Source organism: Coregonus clupeaformis, unplaced genomic scaffold (genome assembly GCF_020615455.1).
Source record: "Coregonus clupeaformis isolate EN_2021a unplaced genomic scaffold, ASM2061545v1 scaf0591, whole genome shotgun sequence".
NCBI lineage: Eukaryota > Metazoa > Chordata > Actinopteri > Salmoniformes > Salmonidae > Coregonus > Coregonus clupeaformis.
Window position 1 is genome coordinate 89,510 of NW_025534046.1, and position 20,491 is coordinate 110,000.

The 20,491-nt window shown below is 44.8% G+C and overlaps 1 protein-coding gene across 1 annotated transcript in view; it reads right to left on the minus strand.

The window, feature by feature from the left end:
* LOC121560310 (voltage-dependent T-type calcium channel subunit alpha-1H-like) overlaps positions 1–20,491 on the minus strand; it is a 208,075-nt gene that overhangs the window by 10,810 nt on the left and 176,774 nt on the right. The window contains 7 exon segments of the mRNA XM_045216064.1: positions 3,501–3,550; positions 3,553–3,621; positions 4,385–4,463; positions 16,316–16,386; positions 17,131–17,264; positions 18,599–18,708; positions 19,882–20,033. Of these exon segments, the coding sequence (XP_045071999.1) occupies positions 3,501–3,550; positions 3,553–3,621; positions 4,385–4,463; positions 16,316–16,386; positions 17,131–17,264; positions 18,599–18,708; positions 19,882–20,033 (665 nt within the window).

A 20,491-nucleotide genomic window follows, 5' to 3' on the forward strand; every position in this document is an offset into this window, starting at 1 on the left:
TTTGGGCTACTGGGATGCCTGTGCTTGCACCATTATGGGGAGTGAAGGTCGTTGCCGCTGGAGACAGCTGCTGGGATGGAACAACGACCAAGGGAGCAGCCGGGACGACCAGTGGAGTTTCGGCAAGCTTGGAGGAAGACGGAGGGACAGCCCTGCCCCTGCTGGCCCTCCCGTGGCGACATTCCCACTGTGGGCCCCCCGACAGCCTCAAAGTGCCCGAAGCTAAGTCCAACTGAGCCCCACAGTTTTTCAAAAAGTCCATTCCTAGTATGCAGGGGGTCCTGTACCGCTGCTACCCACACCGGACACCCACAGTTTCTCCCCCACAGTCACAGACACCCGACACTTCCCTAACATGGGGGGCTAGCTCCCCGTGACAGTCCGTAGCTGGACAAAGGTCGGCTCCACCCGCACCCCAACAGGTAGTATGTCTGGTCTCACCAGGGTTACTGTAGAGCCCGTGTCGACCAGGGCCAAACATTCCACCCCCCTCTACCTTGGCGATGACATTGCAGAAGTCCCCCAATGGTGGTACGTCCCACCACAACTACCGGACTAGGAAACACGGTGGCCGCTACACCCTGGGGAAGCAGGTCCCCACCCTCTTGCCTGCACTGCTGGGTACATCTTCTGCTTACTGTGGGTTCGGGGCGGAGGAATGGGCCGCTGCCCCCTGCGCGAGAACCCCGCTGTCGTTTCCCTGTTGACTGGAGAATCTGCCACACTCCCGCTGAATGTGGCCAGTCTGGCCACAACCCCAGCAGACAATGGAAGTTGAGCTGACACTGCGATGTTGTCTGGAGCCCTTCTCAATGACAAGCGGCGGTCTTGACTAACCCTCCCAACTCGTCGACCCACTCTGGTTTGGTGACCCCCAGCACCCGGCCGCCGCTGCTCTCACCTCTGGTTGACTGGCAACCTCCACTCTCACTCCCTCACCCCAGATCAGCTCCCTCTTCCTGGCTATCTCCACTGCAGCCCCAGAGATGCTGGGTCCGACATCTGCACATGCTTACCCAGTTCGGTGGAGGAGAGCGCTCTAATGAAACTGTCCCGTGCCAGCTCGTCTTGCACCCCAATCGACATATTTGCATAAGCCCGCCTGGTCAGGCTCAGAATATCACTTGCCAACGCCTTTAATGATTCCCCCTGAAGTCTCTTTTTTTGTTATTCAGTTCAATCCGCAGCATGTTGGGCTGTGCATCGCTGCAGCGGCCCCCAATGCCTCCACTAGCGCACCGTAGTCGCCCCTCTCGTCCCGGGGCTAAGCGTTAGCAGGCATTCCGACGCCTCCTCTGACAGGCTCAGGGCAAGCTGTAACCCCTTTCGTCTCGTCAGACCACCTCCGGCTCTAGCCAACAACTCGAATTGAGTGAAAAAAACTTCCCATTTACCTTGTCCATTGAACTTTGGAAGTTTAGCCGACCGTGGCTAATGGCAATAGGGCGCTGCCATCTCTGTTTACATAAGGAGGTCCAGCCATTTCCGCGCCGCGGTGGCGTCGATATCTCCGTCGCGTGACGTCTGTTCTGGTCGGCGGTTTGAAGGAAAACCCGCCCGTTCTGCCATCTTGCTGACTGACAATTTAACTCCCGCCATGTGGCTCTCCAGCTCCTCTACAGCCGTCCTCGCCTGACCCTCCCGACCGGGTACACCCGAGCCCCCAACGGCCACTTTGTCCGACTCTTCCTTAACTCTCCGCCTCGCCCGATCATCCTGACCGTAGATGCGGTCACGCTAACGCAACCACGGCCTATACTGAAACAGCTAACTCGCCTAATCTCGATCTATCCCGTCGTTGAAAGCACTTCTGACACCAATGTAATGACCCAGCTGGGTCATAAAGTAAAGAGAGAGACGGCACCAGGTGTACAGGCAGAACACAGGTTTATTCCTAAATGGGCTATTGTTCAGGCCACAACCCACGCCGCTAAACCTCGAACATACACAAATAGAACATGTCAAAATCAAGGGTCCCGAACCGAAGAGAAGAGATATGAGACCGTAACCCCTATTTTATCATTCCCAAAATCCCGCGGGATTACCCATCATACCCCCCAACCTTTCCATCTGTCCTGGCATATTTAACCCCTGCTAGTACCCATGAGAACGATAACACATCCATGAACACAGAACACAATACAGGGTCGTTACAATACTATTGGGGCAGGGAGCAACGTGTCCTGGAGGGGAGAGAGAGAGAGAGTTGATACTATTGGGGCAGGGAGCAACGTGTCCTGGAGGGGAGAGAGAGAGAGAGTTGATACTATTGGGGCAGGGAGCAACGTGTCCTGGAGGAGAGAGAGAGAGAGTTGATACTATTGGGGCAGGGAGCAACGTGTCCTGGAGGGGAGAGAGAGAGTTGATACTATTGGGGCAGGGAGCAACGTGTCCTGGAGGGGAGAGAGAGAGAGTTGATACTATTGGGGCAGGGAGCAACGTGTCCTGGAGGGGAGAGAGAGAGTTGATCCTATTGGGGCAGGGAGCAACGTGTCCTGGAGGGGAGAGAGAGTTGATACTATTGGGGCAGGGAGCTCAGACAACAAGAGGCTCGAGAAAGACACAAACATCATCACCAAGAGCAACAAAATGCTCCTAACGCCTTAGTCGCTGTCATGTGCTTGAAGACACCAGAAATGGTGACTGTTGTTTACTAAAGAACTGGAGGCCCGTAGCATTAATCTGTTGGGACTTTTAAGAAAATGTATATTTCATACAAACATGCCCCAGCAATGTCATTTTCCATGCTTTCCATTTTCCAAACAGAGCTTTTTGTGTGCAGAATGGTATAATGATGTATTGTGTTTCTCAGGGTGTAACCCCCAGTCCTGACCACCAGGTGGAGCCATTGAGTTGAGCCACAGCCTGTCTGTTGGCACAAGACACACAGAGCCAAGCACTAGCCTATCAGAGAGCCAGAGAGTCTGACTGACTGGGATAACAGCCAATTATCAGACAGAACCCGGTGGGAAGGGAGGGTTTTTTTTTTAGCCAATGAGCTCCTCAGATAAATATCTCCGGTTCCCTCAACATTCACACAATGTTCCTCAACGTTCCGTGTAGGTTCCACAACGTTCCGTGTATGTTCCACAACGTTCCGTGTAGGTTCCACAACGTTCCGTGTATGTTCCACAACGTTCCGTGTAGGTTCCACAACGTTCCGTGTCGGTTTTACTAGGTAATGAATCACGTTCCACCGACAGACAGTCGTCTGGGAACAGTGTCCTGTGTTGTGTTCTGTGTTCTCCAAACAATGCCAGCTGTAAGCCTTAAAACAGAAGCTCCCCACCAGGTGGCATTTAGAGCACGATTACAACCCTGTGGAAAAGCTAGAAGAAGAATGGCAGAATTCTGCATCTCGTTCTTTTTCTAATACTGAGGGGTTTTCTCTGTACCTGTGTGCAACAAACAAGGTCTACAATCAACCCTGTTTCCCCCCCCCCCAGCTGTGATCTGACTGGCTGATTGGGTTGACAAATCACGCTCTGATTGGTCGTTACCTTCATGATTCCATTCCAGTTGTCACCGGTGGAAATGCGGAACAAAGTGAGAACGCCATGCCAAAGTTCTGGAATGTGGCGTGACGACTCAGACCCTCACACGGGTTCTCCTCGGAACACTCTAGAACCACAGAGAAAACATGGGAGAGAGGGAGAGAGAGAGAGAGAGAGAGAGAGAGAGAGAGAGAGAGAGAGAGAGAGAGGGAGAGAGAGAGGGGGGGGAGAGAGAGAGAGAGAGGGAGAGAGAGAGAGAGGGGGAGAGAGAGAGGGAGAGGGAGAGGGAGAGGGAGAGAGAGAGGGAGGGAGGGGGAGGAGGGGAAGGGGATAGAGGGAGAGAGGGAGAGAGGGGGGGAGAGAGAGAGGAGAGGGAGAGGGAGAGTGAGAGAGGGGGGAGAGAGAGAGAGAACGAGAGAGAGAGAGGGGGAGCGAGAGAGAGAGAGAGGGAGGGAGAGATAGAGAGAGAGAGAGAGAGGGGGAGAGAAAGAGAGAAAAAGAGAAAGAGAGATTGAAAGAGAGATATGGGTAACAGGAGAAGGAAGAAGGAGGCTGATTAGAACATCAACGTAATTGATGCAATTCATGGAATTTCAGGGACAGCTGGATCAGACACACTCACACACTCACAGCACTGTGACTAACCCAGTTTCCCAAACAGCTCCACTCACACACTCACAGCACTGTGACTAACCCAGTTTCCCAAACAGCTCCACTCACACACTCACAGCACTGTGACTAACCCAGTTTCCCAAACAGCTCCACTCACACACTCACAGCACTGTGACTAACCCAGTTTCCCAAACAGCTCCACTCACACACTCACAGCACTGTGACTAACCCAGTTTCCCAAACAGCTCCACTCACACACTCACAGCACTGTGACTAACCCAGTTTCCCAAACAGCTCCACTCCCAGGGCTGCATAGATGAAGAACAGCAACATGAAGAGGAGACCCAGATTCCCCACCTAGAATACACAGACAGGATGTTAGATATTACACACAGGATATATATATTATATAACCCCCAGCCAGATTCACCTCCCTAGAGACACACAGGATATATATATTATATAACCCCCAGCCAGATTCACCTCCCTAGAGACACACAGGATATATATATTATATAACCCCCAGCCAGATTCACCTCCCTAGAGACACACAGGATATATATATTATATAACACCCAGCCATAGAGACACACAGGATATATATATTATATAACCCCCAGCCAGATTCACCTCCCTAGAGACACACAGGATATATATATTATATAACACCCAGCCAGATTCACCTCCCTAGAGACACACAGGATATATATATTATATAACCCCCAGCCAGATTCACCTCCCTAGAGACACACAGGATATATATATTATATAACCCCCAGCCAGATTCACCTCCCTGGAGACACACAGGATATATATATTATATAACACCCAGCCAGATTCACCTCCCTAGAGACACACAGGATATATATATTATATAACACCCAGCCAGATTCACCTCCCTAGAGACACACAGGATATATATATTATATAACCCCCAGCCAGATTCACCTCCCCTAGAGACACACAGGAATATATATTATATAACACCCAGCCAGATTCACCTCCCTAGAGACACACAGGATATATATATTATATAACCCCCAGCCAGATTCACCTCCCTAGAGACACACAGGATATATATATTATATAACACCCAGCCAGATTCACCTCCCTAGAGACACACAGGATATATATATTATATAACCCCCAGCCATAGAGACACACAGGATATATATATTATATAACCCCCAGCCAGATTCACCTCCCTAGAGACACACAGGATATATATATTATATAACACCCAGCCAGATTCACCTCCCTAGAGACACACAGGATATATATATTATATAACCCCCAGCCAGATTCACCTCCTAGAGACACACAGGATATATATATTATATAACCCCCAGCCAGATTCACCTCCCTATAGACACACAGGATATATATATTATATAACACCCAGCCAGATTCACCTCCCTAGAGACACACAGGATATATATATTATATAACCCCCAGCCAGATTCACCTCCTAGAGACACACAGGATATATATATTATATAACCCCCAGCCAGATTCACCTCCCTAGAGACACACAGGATATATATATTATATAACACCCAGCCAGATTCACCTCCCTAGAGACACAGGATATATATATTATATAACCCCCAGCCAGATTCACCTCCCTAGAGACACACAGGATATATATATTATATAACCCCCAGCCAGATTCACCTCCCTAGAGACACACAGGATATATATTATATAACCCCCAGCCAGATTCACCTCCTAGAGACACACAGGATATATATATTATATAACACCCAGCCAGATTCACCTCCCTAGAGACACACAGGATATATATATTATATAACCCCAGCCAGATTCACCTCCCTAGAGACACACAGGATATATATATTATATAACCCCCAGCCAGATTCACCTCCTAGAGACACACAGGATATATATATTATATAACACCCAGCCATAGAGACACACAGGATATATATATTATATAACCCCCAGCCAGATTCACCTCCCTATAGACACACAGGATATATATATATTATATAACACCCAGCCAGATTCACCTCCCTAGAGACACACAGGATATATATATTATATAACCCCCAGCCAGATTCACCTCCTAGAGACACACACGATATATATATTATATAACCCCCAGCCAGATTCACCTCCCTAGAGACACACAGGATATATATATTATATAACCCCCAGCCAGATTCACCTCCCTAGAGACACACAGGATATATATATTATATAACACCCAGCCAGATTCACCTCCCTAGAGACACACAGGATATATATATTATATAACCCCCAGCCAGATTCACCTCCCTAGAGACACACAGGATATATATATTATATAACCCCCAGCCAGATTCACCTCCCTAGAGACACACAGGATATATATATTATATAACCCCCAGCCAGATTCACCTCCCTAGAGACACACAGGATATATATATTATATAACACCCAGCCAGATTCACCTCCCTAGAGACACACAGGATATATATATTATATAACCCCCAGCCAGATTCACCTCCCTAGAGACACACAGGATATATATATTATATAACCCCCAGCCAGATTCACCTCCCTGGAGACACACAGGATATATATATTATATAACCCCAGCCAGATTCACCTCCATAGAGACACACAGGATATATATATTATATAACCCCCAGCCAGATTCACCTCCCTAGAGACACACAGGATATATATATTATATAACCCCCAGCCAGATTCACCTCCATAGAGACACACAGGATATATATATTATATAACCCCCAGCCAGATTCACCTCCCTAGAGACACACAGGATATATATATTATATAACCCCCAGCCAGATTCACCTCTCTAGAGACACACAGGATATATATATTATATAACCCCCAGCCAGATTCACCTCCCTAGAGACACACAGGATATATATATTATATAACACCCAGCCAGATTCACCTCCCTAGAGACACACAGGATATATATATTATATAACACCCAGCCAGATTCACCTCCCTAGAGACACACAGGATATATATATTATATAACCCCCAGCCAGATTCACCTCCCTAGAGACACACAGGATATATATATTATATAACCCCCAGCCAGATTCACCTCCCTAGAGACACACAGGATATATATATTATATAACCCCCAGCCAGATTCACCTCCCTAGAGACACACAGGATATATATATTATATAACCCCCAGCCAGATTCACCTCCTAGAGACACACAGGATATATATATTATATAACCCCCAGCCAGATTCACCTCCCTAGAGACACACAGGATATATATATTATATAACGCCCAGCCAGATTCACCTCCCTAGAGACACACAGGATATATATATTATATAACACCCAGCCAGATTCACCTCCCTAGAGACACACAGGATATATATATTATATAACCCCCAGCCAGATTCACCTCCCTAGAGACACACAGGATATATATATTATATAACCCCCAGCCAGATTCACCTCCCTAGAGACACACAGGATATATATATTATATAACCCCCACCAGAACCCTAGAGACACACAGGATATATATATTATATAACCCCCAGCCAGATTCACCTCCCTAGAGACACACAGGATATATATATTATATAACCCCCAGCCAGATTCACCTCCCTAGAGACACACAGGATATATATATTATATAACCCCCAGCCAGATTCACCTCCCTAGAGACACACAGGATATATATATTATATAAACCCCAGCCAGATTCACCTCCTAGAGACACACAGGATATATATATTATATAACCCCCAGCCAGATTCACCTCCCTAGAGACACACAGGATATATATATTATATAACACCCAGCCAGATTCACCTCCCTAGAGACACACAGGATATATATATTATATAACCCCCAGCCAGATTCACCTCCCTAGAGACACACAGGATATATATATTATATAACCCCCAGCCAGATTCACCTCCCTAGAGACACACAGGATATATATATTATATAACACCCCAGCCAGATTCACCTCCCTAGAGACACACAGGATATATATATTATATAACCCCCAGCCAGATTCACCTCCCTAGAGACACACAGGATATATATATTATATAACACCCCAGCCAGATTCACCTCCCTAGAGACACACAGGATATATATATTATATAACCCCCAGCCAGATTCACCTCCCTATAGACACACAGGATATATATATTATATAACCCCCAGCCAGATTCACCTCCCTAGAGACACACAGGATATATATATTATATAACCCCCAGCCAGATTCACCTCCCTAGAGACACACAGGATATATATATTATATAACCCCCAGCCAGATTCACCTCCCTAGAGACACACAGGATATATATATTATATAACCCCCAGCCAGATTCACCTCCCTAGAGACACACAGGATATATATATTATATAACCCCCAGCCAGATTCACCTCCCTAGAGACACACAGGATATATATATTATATAACCCCCAGCCAGATTCACCTCCCTGGAGACACACAGGATATATATATTATATAACCCCCAGCCAGATTCACCTCCCTAGAGACACATAGGATATATATATTATATAACCCCCAGCCAGATTCACCTCCCTAGAGACACACAGGATATATATATTATATAACCCCCAGCCAGATTCACCTCCCTGGAGACACACAGGATATATATATTATATAACCCCCAGCCATATTCACCTCTCTATAGACACACAGGATATATATATTATATAACCCCCAGCCAGATTCACCTCCCTATAGACACACAGGATATATATATTATATAACCCCCAGCCATAGAGACACACAGGATATATATATTATATAACACCCAGCCAGATTCACCTCCCTATAGACACACAGGATATATATATTATATAACCCCCAGCCAGATTCACCTCCCTAGAGACACACAGGATATATATATTATATAACCCCCAGCCAGATTCACCTCCCTGGAGACACACAGGATATATATATTATATAACCCCCAGCCAGATTCACCTCCCTGGAGACACACAGGATATATATATTATATAACCCCCAGCCAGATTCACCTCCCTGGAGACACACAGGATATATATATTATATAACCCCCAGCCAGATTCACCTCCCTAGAGACACACAGGATATATATATTATATAACCCCCAGCCAGATTCACCTCCCTAGAGACACACAGGATATATATATTATATAACACCCAGCCAGATTCACCTCCCTGGAGACACACAGGATATATATATTATATAACACCCAGCCAGATTCACCTCCCTGGAGACACACAGGATATATATATTATATAACCCCCAGCCAGATTCACCTCCCTAGAGACACACAGGATATATATATTATATAACCCCCAGCCAGATTCACCTCCCTAGAGACACACAGGATATATATATTATATAACACCCAGCCAGATTCACCTCCCTAGAGACACACAGGATATATATATTATATAACCCCCAGCCAGATTCACCTCCCTAGAGACACACAGGATATATATATTATATAACCCCCAGCCAGATTCACCTCCCTAGAGACACACAGGATATATATATTATATAACCCCCAGCCAGATTCACCTCCCCTAGAGACACACAGGATATATATATTATATAACACCCAGCCAGATTCACCTCCCTAGAGACACACAGGATATATATATTATATAACCCCCAGCCATAGAGACACACAGGATATATATATTATATAACCCCCAGCCAGATTCACCTCCCTATAGACACACAGGATATATATATTATATAACCCCCAGCCAGATTCACCTCTCTAGAGACACACAGGATATATATATTATATAACCCCCAGCCAGATTCACCTCCCTAGAGACACACAGGATATATATATTATATAACCCCCAGCCAGATTCACCTCCCTAGAGACACACAGGATATATATATTATATAACCCCCAGCCAGATTCACCTCCCTGGAGACACACAGGATATATATATTATATAACCCCCAGCCAGATTCACCTCCCTAGAGACACACAGGATATATATATTATATAACACCCAGCCATAGAGACACACAGGATATATATATTATATAACCCCCAGCCATAGAGACACACAGGATATATATATTATATAACCCCCAGCCATAGAGACACACAGGATATATATATTATATAACCCCCAGCCAGATTCACCTCCCTAGAGACACACAGGATATATATATTATATAACCCCCAGCCAGATTCACCTCTCTAGAGACACACAGGATATATATATTATATAACCCCCAGCCAGATTCACCTCCCCTAGAGACACACAGGATATATATATTATATAACCCCCAGCCAGATTCACCTCCCTAGAGACACACAGGATATATATATTATATAACCCCCAGCCAGATTCACCTCCCTAGAGACACACAGGATATATATATTATATAACCCCCAGCCAGATTCACCTCCCTAGAGACACACAGGATATATATATTATATAACACCCAGCCAGATTCACCTCCCTAGAGACACACAGGATATATATATTATATAACCCCCAGCCAGATTCACCTCCCTAGAGACACACAGGATATATATATTATATAACCCCCAGCCAGATTCACCTCCCTAGAGACACACAGGATATATATATTATATAACCCCCAGCCAGATTCACCTCCCTGGAGACACACAGGATATATATATTATATAACACCCCAGCCAGATTCACCTCCCTAGAGACACACAGGATATATATATTATATAACCCCCAGCCAGATTCACCTCCCTAGAGACACACAGGATATATATATTATATAACCCCCAGCCAGATTCACCTCCCTAGAGACACACAGGATATATATATTATATAACCCCCAGCCAGATTCACCTCCCTAGAGACACACAGGATATATATATTATATAACACCCAGCCAGATTCACCTCCTAGAGACACACAGGATATATATATTATATAACACCCAGCCAGATTCACCTCCCTAGAGACACACAGGATATATATATTATATAACCCCCAGCCAGATTCACCTCCCTAGAGACACACATGATATATATATTATATAACCCCCAGCCAGATTCACCTCCCTGGAGACACACAGGATATATATATTATATAACACCCAGCCAGATTCACCTCCCTGGAGACACACAGGATATATATATTATATAACCCCCAGCCAGATTCACCTCCCTAGAGACACACAGGATATATATATTATATAACCCCCAGCCATAGAGACACACAGGATATATATATTATATAACCCCCAGCCAGATTCACCTCCCTGGAGACACACAGGATATATATATTATATAACCCCCAGCCATAGAGACACACAGGATATATATATTATATAACCCCCAGCCAGATTCACCTCCCTAGAGACACACAGGATATATATATTATATAACACCCAGCCAGATTCACCTCCCTGGAGACACACAGGATATATATATCATATAACACCCAGCCAGATTCACCTCCCTATAGACACACAGGATATATATATTATATAACACCCAGCCAGATTCACCTCCATAGAGACACACAGGATATATATATTATATAACCCCCAGCCAGATTCACCTCTCTAGAGACACACAGGATATATATATTATATAACCCCCAGCCAGATTCACCTCTCTAGAGACACACAGGATATATATATTATATAACCCCCAGCCAGATTCACCTCCCTAGAGACACACAGGATATATATATTATATAACCCCCAGCCAGATTCACCTCCCTATAGACACACAGGATATATATATTATATAACCCCCAGCCAGATTCACCTCCCTAGAGACACACATGATATATATATTATATAACCCCCAGCCAGATTCACCTCCCTAGAGACACACAGGATATATATATTATATAACCCCCAGCCAGATTCACCTCCCCTAGAGACACACAGGATATATATATTATATAACCCCCAGCCAGATTCACCTCCCTAGAGACACACAGGATATATATATTATATAACCCCCAGCCATAGAGACACACAGGATATATATATTATATAACCCCCAGCCAGATTCACCTCCCTAGAGACACACAGGATATATATATTATATAACACCCAGCCATAGAGACACACAGGATATATATATTATATAACCCCCAGCCAGATTCACCTCCCTGGAGACACACAGGATATATATATTATATAACCCCCAGCCAGATTCACCTCCCTGGAGACACACAGGATATATATATTATATAACCCCCAGCCAGATTCACCTCCCTGGAGACACACAGGATATATATATTATATAACCCCCAGCCAGATTCACCTCCCTGGAGACACACAGGATATATACAGTACCAGTCAAAAGTTTGGACACACCTACTCATTCCAGGGTTTTTCTTTATTTTTACTATTTTCTACATTGTAGAATAATAGTGAAGACATCAAAACTATGAAATAACACATATGAAATCATGTAGTAACCAAAAAAAGTGTTTAAACAAATCAAAATATATTTTATATTTGAGATTCTACCTGGCACAGCCAGAAGGGGACTGGCCACCCCTCAGAGCCTGGTTCCTCTCTAGGTTTCTTCCTAGGTTCCTGCCTTTCTAGGGAGTTGTTCCTAGCCACCGTGCTTCTACATCTGCATTGCTTGCTGTTTGGGGTTTTTAGGCTTGGTTTCTGTATAAGCACTTTGTGATATCTGCTGATGTAAAAAGGGCTTTATAAATAAAATGTGATTGATTGATTGATTGATATTATTTTAGTATCATAGTGACCTGAGGCAGGGCCTGAACTACAGTGTCCAGTAGAGCTCTCATCCCTGTAGCCATCTTCAACAGTATTACTATAGTACTACTACAGTATTGTATTAGTATCATAGTTACCTGAGGCAGGGCCTGAACTACAGTGTCCAGCAGAGCTCTCATCCCTGTAGCCATCTTCAACAGTATTACTATAGTACTACTACAGTATTGTATTAGTATCATAGTTACCTGAGGCAGGGCCTGAACTACAGTGTCCAGCAGAGCTCTCATCCCTGTAGCCATCTTCAACAGTATTACTATAGTACTACTACAGTATTGTATTAGTATCATAGTTACCTGAGGCAGGGCCTGAACTACAGTGTCCAGCAGGGCTCTCATCCCTGTAGCCATCTTCAACAGTATTACTATAGTACTACTATAGTATTGTATTAGTATCATAGTTACCTGAGGCAGGGCCTGAACTACAGTGTCCAGCAGAGCTCTCATCCCTGTAGCCATCTTCAACAGTATTAAAATAGTACTAACTACAGTATTGTATTAGTATCATAGTTACCTGAGGCAGGGCCTGAACTACAGTGTCCAGCAGAGCTCTCATCCCTGTAGCCATCTTCAACAGTATTACTATAGTACTACTACAGTATTGTATTAGTATCATAGTTACCTGAGGCAGGGCCTGAACTACAGTGTCCAGCAGGGCTGTCATCCCTGTAGCCATCTTCAACAGTATTACTATAGTACTACTACAGTATTATATTAGTATCATAGTTACCTGAGGCAGGGCCTGAACTACAGTGTCCAGCAGGGCTCTCATCCCTGTAGCCATCTTCAACAGTATTACTATAGTACTACTACAGTATTGTATTAGTATCCATAGTTACCTGAGGCAGGGCCTGAACTACAGTGTCCAGCAGAGCTCTCATCCCTGTAGCCATCTTCAACAGTATTACTATAGTACTACTACAGTATTGTATTAGTATCATAGTTACCTGAGGCAGGGCCTGAACTACAGTGTCCAGCAGGGCTCTCATCCCTGTAGCCATCTTCAACAGTATTACTATAGTACTACTACAGTATTGTATTAGTATCATAGTTACCTGAGGCAGGGCCTGAACTACAGTGTCCAGCAGGGCTCTCATCCCTGTAGCCATCTTCAACAGTATTACTATAGTACTACTACAGTATTGTATTAGTATCCATAGTTACCTGAGGCAGGGCCTGAACTACATTGTCCAGCAGAGCTCTCATCCCTGTAGCCATCTTCAACAGTATTACTATAGTACTACTACAGTATTGTATTAGTATTAGGGCTGTCAAAAATAGCGCGTTAACGACGTTAATTAGTTGTTTGCTGTTAATTACGTCAATTTTTTTAACGCATTTCACGCATGCGCAGTGTGACAAATTATTCAGGTCAGGAAAGTGGTTGGGAGCTAGAGGCGAGATGGAGCAAGGTGAGCAAAGTGGGCCTATTGACGGATTCAAATATAAAAAGAATGATGATGGTACAGTTAACAAGTACAAGGTTATTTGCAAGATTTGTAAGAAGGAGTTTCAATTTCACCGGAGCTGTTCAAGCTTGAAGTACCATGTCAACGCCAAACATGCGTTTGCTGGGCCGTCAGATTCTGTCATCGCAGCCCTGGACAATCAGGAGCACAAACTCGTTTTGCCGACCGCAGCAGAGTGGGATAAACTGCAGAGGCTGGAGACACTTCTAGAGCCATGCAGGTAAATCAGTCTGTAACTTATCAAATAACATCGCTTTGATTATTTTCTGGAATGAATTAAACCAAGTCAAATATCAATAACATGTATCTATGTAAAAAATAATGATGATGATAATAATAATAATAATAATAATAATAATAATAAAATATGTTGATAACCACTGTTCTAATAATACACTGTCTCTGTGTGCATGTGTGTGTTTGTGTGCGTAGGTATGTAACTGAGCTCCTGGGTGGAGAGGCCTATGTCTCCTGTTCTGTGGTACTACCTTCTCTCTGCCACTTGCGTCTCAAGATGGAAGCCTGTGATGAGGACCCTGCATATGTGGTGAGATTCAAGACCAAGTTCAAGGAGGACCTAGCATCCCGTCAAGAACAGCTCAACAATGCATGGCTCCAGATTGCTACAGTTTTGGATCCTCGTTTCAAAGACTTGAAATGCCTGCCCAAGACAGACAGGGAAGAGGTGTGGACCACACTTGAAGGGATGCTGCAACAAGAATCACCCAGAAGGTCTTCACAGACACATGATGATGGGCCACCCAGGAAGAAAATCAGCCTTCTGCAAATGGGCTCAGATTCAGAATCAGAAGATGAAGAGGTCCAACCTGCCATACAGAGGTACAGAGCAGAGCCCACCATTAAATTGGAGGACTGCCCCTTGAGGTGGTGGGCATCTCATTCAGGAGCCCATGAGAAGCTGGCCTCACTAGCTCACAAATATCTAGCCACTCCTGCAACCACTGTTCCCTGTGAACGACTTTTCTCAGTTGCAGGTCACATTGTGAACAAGAAAAGGTCAGCTTTACTTTCAGAAAATGTGAACAAGTTAGTTTGCCTCAGCAACTGGCTGAAAGATGATGAAGCTCAGTAGATTTGAAAGGTGATGTTCAAACAAAAAGACCAGTTTCAGTGCAACATGTTATAGTAGTTAGCAACTGGATTTTTGAGCAACTGGATTAAAGAATGGAGGAAAAGGTAAAAGATTGTTCTTTGGTTTGATTTAAAAGTTTTATTGAAAATGTTTTTTTCCACAGATGACTCAAATTGTGCAAAAATGTGGTAGGTCACTGTTATGATTTGACTACATTTATTGCTTTCTGTTCAATTGAATACTGTAAATTGTACATCCTGGTTAAGAGGAATGCCAAAGAGGAAGTGATGGAACATTACAAAGACAAATATTATGGTGTGTAGTATGTTTCAGCTTGATTTAAAACACCATTATTTGGCTGTGTTAATAAACAGACATAATATGAAAATTATGTATCTGTGTCCTGTTATTTATCTTTTGGTATGCATTTCAGAAAAAAAATGGTTAGGATTCAGGTGTAATTGCAAATAGTGATTAATCATGATTAATCCACTGAAAATTCTGATTAATTTGATTAAAATTTTTAATCATTTGACAGCCCTAATTAGTATCCATAGTTACCTGAGGCAGGGCCTGAACTACAGTGTCCAGTAGAGCTCTCATCCCTGTAGCCATCTTCAACAGTATTACTATAGTACTACTACAGTATTGTATTAGTATCATAGTTACCTGAGGCAGGGCCTGAACTACAGTGTCCAGCAGAGCTCTCATCCCTGTAGCCATCTTTAACAGTATTACTATAGTACTACTGCAGTATTGTATTAGTATCCATAGTTACCTGAGGCAGGGCCTGAACTACAGTGTCCAGCAGAACTCTCATCCCTGTAGCCATCTTCAACAGTATTACTATAGTACTACTACAGTATTGTATTAGTATCCATAGTTACCTGAGGCAGGGCCTGAACTACAGTGTCCAGTAGAGCTCTCATCCCTGTAGCCATCTTCAACAGCTTCAACACTGAGGAGACAAAAAAACAGAAAATACATATTAGAACTGAAGGACCCAAACACACACTGTTAAATACTGTTACACACTGTTACATACACATTACATTTTTGTCATTTAGCAGACGCTCTTATCCAGAGCGACTTACAGTTAGTGAAGACCTATTTTTTATATTTTATTTTTTTATACTGGCCCCCCGTGGGAATCAAACCCACAACCCTGTCGTTGCAAACGCCATGCTCTATCAACTGAGCTACATCCCTGCCGGCCATTCCCTCCCCTAGACGACGCTGGGCCAATTGTGCGCCGCCCATGAGTCTCCCGGTCGCGGCCGGCTGCGACAGAGCCTGGATTCGAACCAGGATCTCTAGTGGCACAGTTAGCACTGCGATGCAGTGCCTTAGACCACTGCACCACTCAGGAGTACAAATATCAGTGAGGGAGAGGGGTGTGTGTGTGTGTGTGTGTGTGTGTCTGTGTGTGTGTGTGTGTGTGTGTGTGTGTGTGTGTGTGTGTCTGTGTGTGTGTGTGTGTCTTTGTGTGTGTGTGTGTTTGTGTGTCTGTGTGTGTGTCTGTGTGTGTGTGTGTGTGTGTGTGTGTGTGTGTGTGTGTGTGTGTGTGTGTGTGTGTGTGTGTGTGTGTGTGTGTGTTTACCTCTAGCCATCCTCAGTACTCTCATGATGCGTATGATGGTGGGGTTGATGGGCAGTGATGCGTTGAGATCACTGAGGGAGAGGGGTGTGTGTGTGTGTTTACCTCTAGCGATCCTCAGTACTCTCATGATGCGTATGATGGTGGGGTTGATGGGCAGTGATGCGTTGAGATCAATCTCCTCCAGAGTGATACCCATGACGGACAACAACACTATGGCCAGGTCCAGCTGGTTCCACCTACACACACACACACACACAGACACACACACACACACACACACACACACACACACACACACACACACACAGCACACACACACACACACACACACACACATAGACACACAGACACACACAGACACACACAGACACACACAGACACACACACACACACACACACACACACACACACACACACAGACACACACACACACACACACACAGACACACACACACACACACAGACACACACACACACACACACACACACACACACACACACACACACACACACACACACACACACACACACACACACACACACACACACACACACACACACACACACACACACACACACACACACACACACACACACACACACACACACACACAGACACACACACACACACAGACACACACACAGACACACACAGACACACAGACACACACACAGACACACACACACACAGACACACACAGACACACACACACACACACACACACACAGACACACACACACACACACACACACACACACACACACACACACACACACACACACACACACACACAGACACACACACACACACACACAGACACACACACACACACACACACACACACACACACACACACACACACACAGACACACACACACACACACACACACACACACACACACACACACACAGACACACACAGAGAGAGAATATTATGTTTCATTGTGTATCCACATAGAGTATTGAAAGTGTGCATGTGTGTGTGTGTGTCTCTGTGTGTGTGTCCAGCGTGTGTGTGTGTCCAGCGTGTGTGTGTGTCCAGCGTGTGTGTGTGCAGTGTGTGTGTGTGTTACCTCTCCTTGAAGAAGCGTCTCAGCCCGAAGGCGATGTGTGTGTGTGTCTGTCTGTGTGTGTGTCCAGTGTGTGTGTGTGTCCAGTGTGTGTGTGTGTCCAGTGTGTGTGTGTGTGTGTGTGTGTGTCCAGTGTGTGTGTGTGTGCAGTGTGTGTGTGTTACCTCTCCTTGAAGAAGCGTCTCAGCCCGAAGGCGATGTGTCTGTGTGTGTGTGTCCAGCGTGTGTGTGTGTGTCCAGCGTGTGTGTGTGTCTGTCTGTGTGTGTGTGTCCAGTGTGTGTGTGTGTTACCTCTCCTTGAAGAAGCGTCTCAGCCCGAAGGCGATGTGTGTGTGTGTGTGTGTCTGTGTGTGTGTGCCCAGCGTGTGTGTGTGTCCAGCGTGTGTGTGTGTGTCCAGCGTGTGTGTGTGTCTGTCTGTGTGTGTGTGCCCAGCGTGTGTGTGTGTCTGTCTGTGTGTGTGTGCCCAGCGTGTGTGTGTGCAGTGTGTGTGTGTGTTACCTCTCCTTGAAGAATCGTCTCAGCCCGAAGGCGATGAGTTTGAGGACCGTCTCGATGACAAACACCAGAGTGAAGATGTAGTTACAATACTTTAACCCCTCCTCCAGATACTGGGAACACACACACACACACACACACACACACACTGTTAACAATACTTTAACCCCTCCTCCAGATACTGGGAACACACACACACACACACTGTTAACAATACTTTAACCCCTCCTCCAGATACTGGGAACACACACACACACACACTGTTAACAATACTTTAACCCCTCCTCCAGATACTGGGAACACACACACACACACACTGTTAACAATACTTTAACCCCTCCTCCAGATACTGGGAACATACACACACACACACTGTTAACAATACTTTAACCCCTCCTCCAGATACAGGGAACACACACACACACACACTGTTAACAATACTTTAACCCCTCCTCCAGATACTGGGAACACACACACACACACACACTGTTAACAATACTTTAACCCCTCCTCCAGATACAGGGAACACACACACACACACACTGTTACACAAAGTCACACTCGTTGCTATAGCTACCCGACTGTCCCAGTAAACTTTGTGGTTGCTATGGTTACCAGTGTGTGAGCTTGCATTGGTTACTGGTTTGAGGTTGCTATAGTTACCAGTCTGGTTGCTATAGTTGTAATGTGGTTGCTATAGTTACCTGAGGCTGTTGTAGTGTAGTGAGGTTGCTATAGTTACCTGAGGCTGTTGTAGTGTTGTGTGGTTGCTATAGTTACCCGTGTAGAGTGGTTGCTATAGTTACCTGCGGCTGGTTGTAGTGCTGTGTGGTTGCTATAGTTACCTGTGTAGAGTGGTTGCTATAGTTACCTATGGCTGGTTGTGGTGTAGTGTAGTTGCTATAGTTACATGGCGCTGGCTGTAGTGTTGTGTGGTTGCTATAGTTACATGTGTAGTGTGGTTGCTATAGTTACCTGAGGCTGGTTGTACTGTTGTGTAGTTGCTATAGTTACCTGGGGCTGGCTGTAGTGTTGTGTGGTTGCTATAGTTACATGTGTAGTGTGGTTGCTATAGTTACCTGAGGCTGGTTGTACTGTTGTGTAGTTGCTATAGTTACCTGGGGCTGGCTGTAGTGTTGTGTGGTTGCTATAGTTACCTGTGTAGTGTGGTTGCTATAGTTACCTGAGGCTGGTTGTACTGTTGTGTAGTTGCTATAGTTACCCGAGGCTGTTGTAGTGTTGTGTGGTTGCTATAGTTACCCGTGTAGAGTGGTTGCTATAGTTACCTGCGACTGGTTGTAGTGCTCCATGCTCATGGTGAGGACGTTGGTGGCGATGATGATGGTGATGAAGAGATCTAGGTAGTGGCTGGTACACAACGTGTGGACGGCGAGACGCACCGGGGAGTAGTCTGAATAGTAGGGCCTCTCCTGGGCCTCTGTTACCACACACAGAGTAACGTTGTCATTAAACTAGTTAGTCTGTTACGACACACAGAGTAACGTTGTCATTAAACTAGTTAGTCTGTTACGACACACAGAGTAACGTTGTCATTAAACTAGTTAGTCCTGTTACGACACACAGAGTAACGTTGTCATTAAACTAGTTAGTCCTGTTACCACACACAGAGTAACGTTGTCATTAAACTAGTTAGTCTGTTACGACACACAGAGTAACGTTGTCATTAAACTAGTTAGTCCTGTTACGACACACAGAGTAACGTTGTCATTAAACTAGTTAGTCTGTTACGACACACAGAGTAACGTTGTCATTAAACTAGTTAGTCCTGTTACGACACACAGAGTAACGTTGTCATTAAACTAGTTAGTCCTGTTACCACACACAGAGTAACGTTGTCATTAAACTAGTTAGTCCTGTTACCACACACAGAGTAAC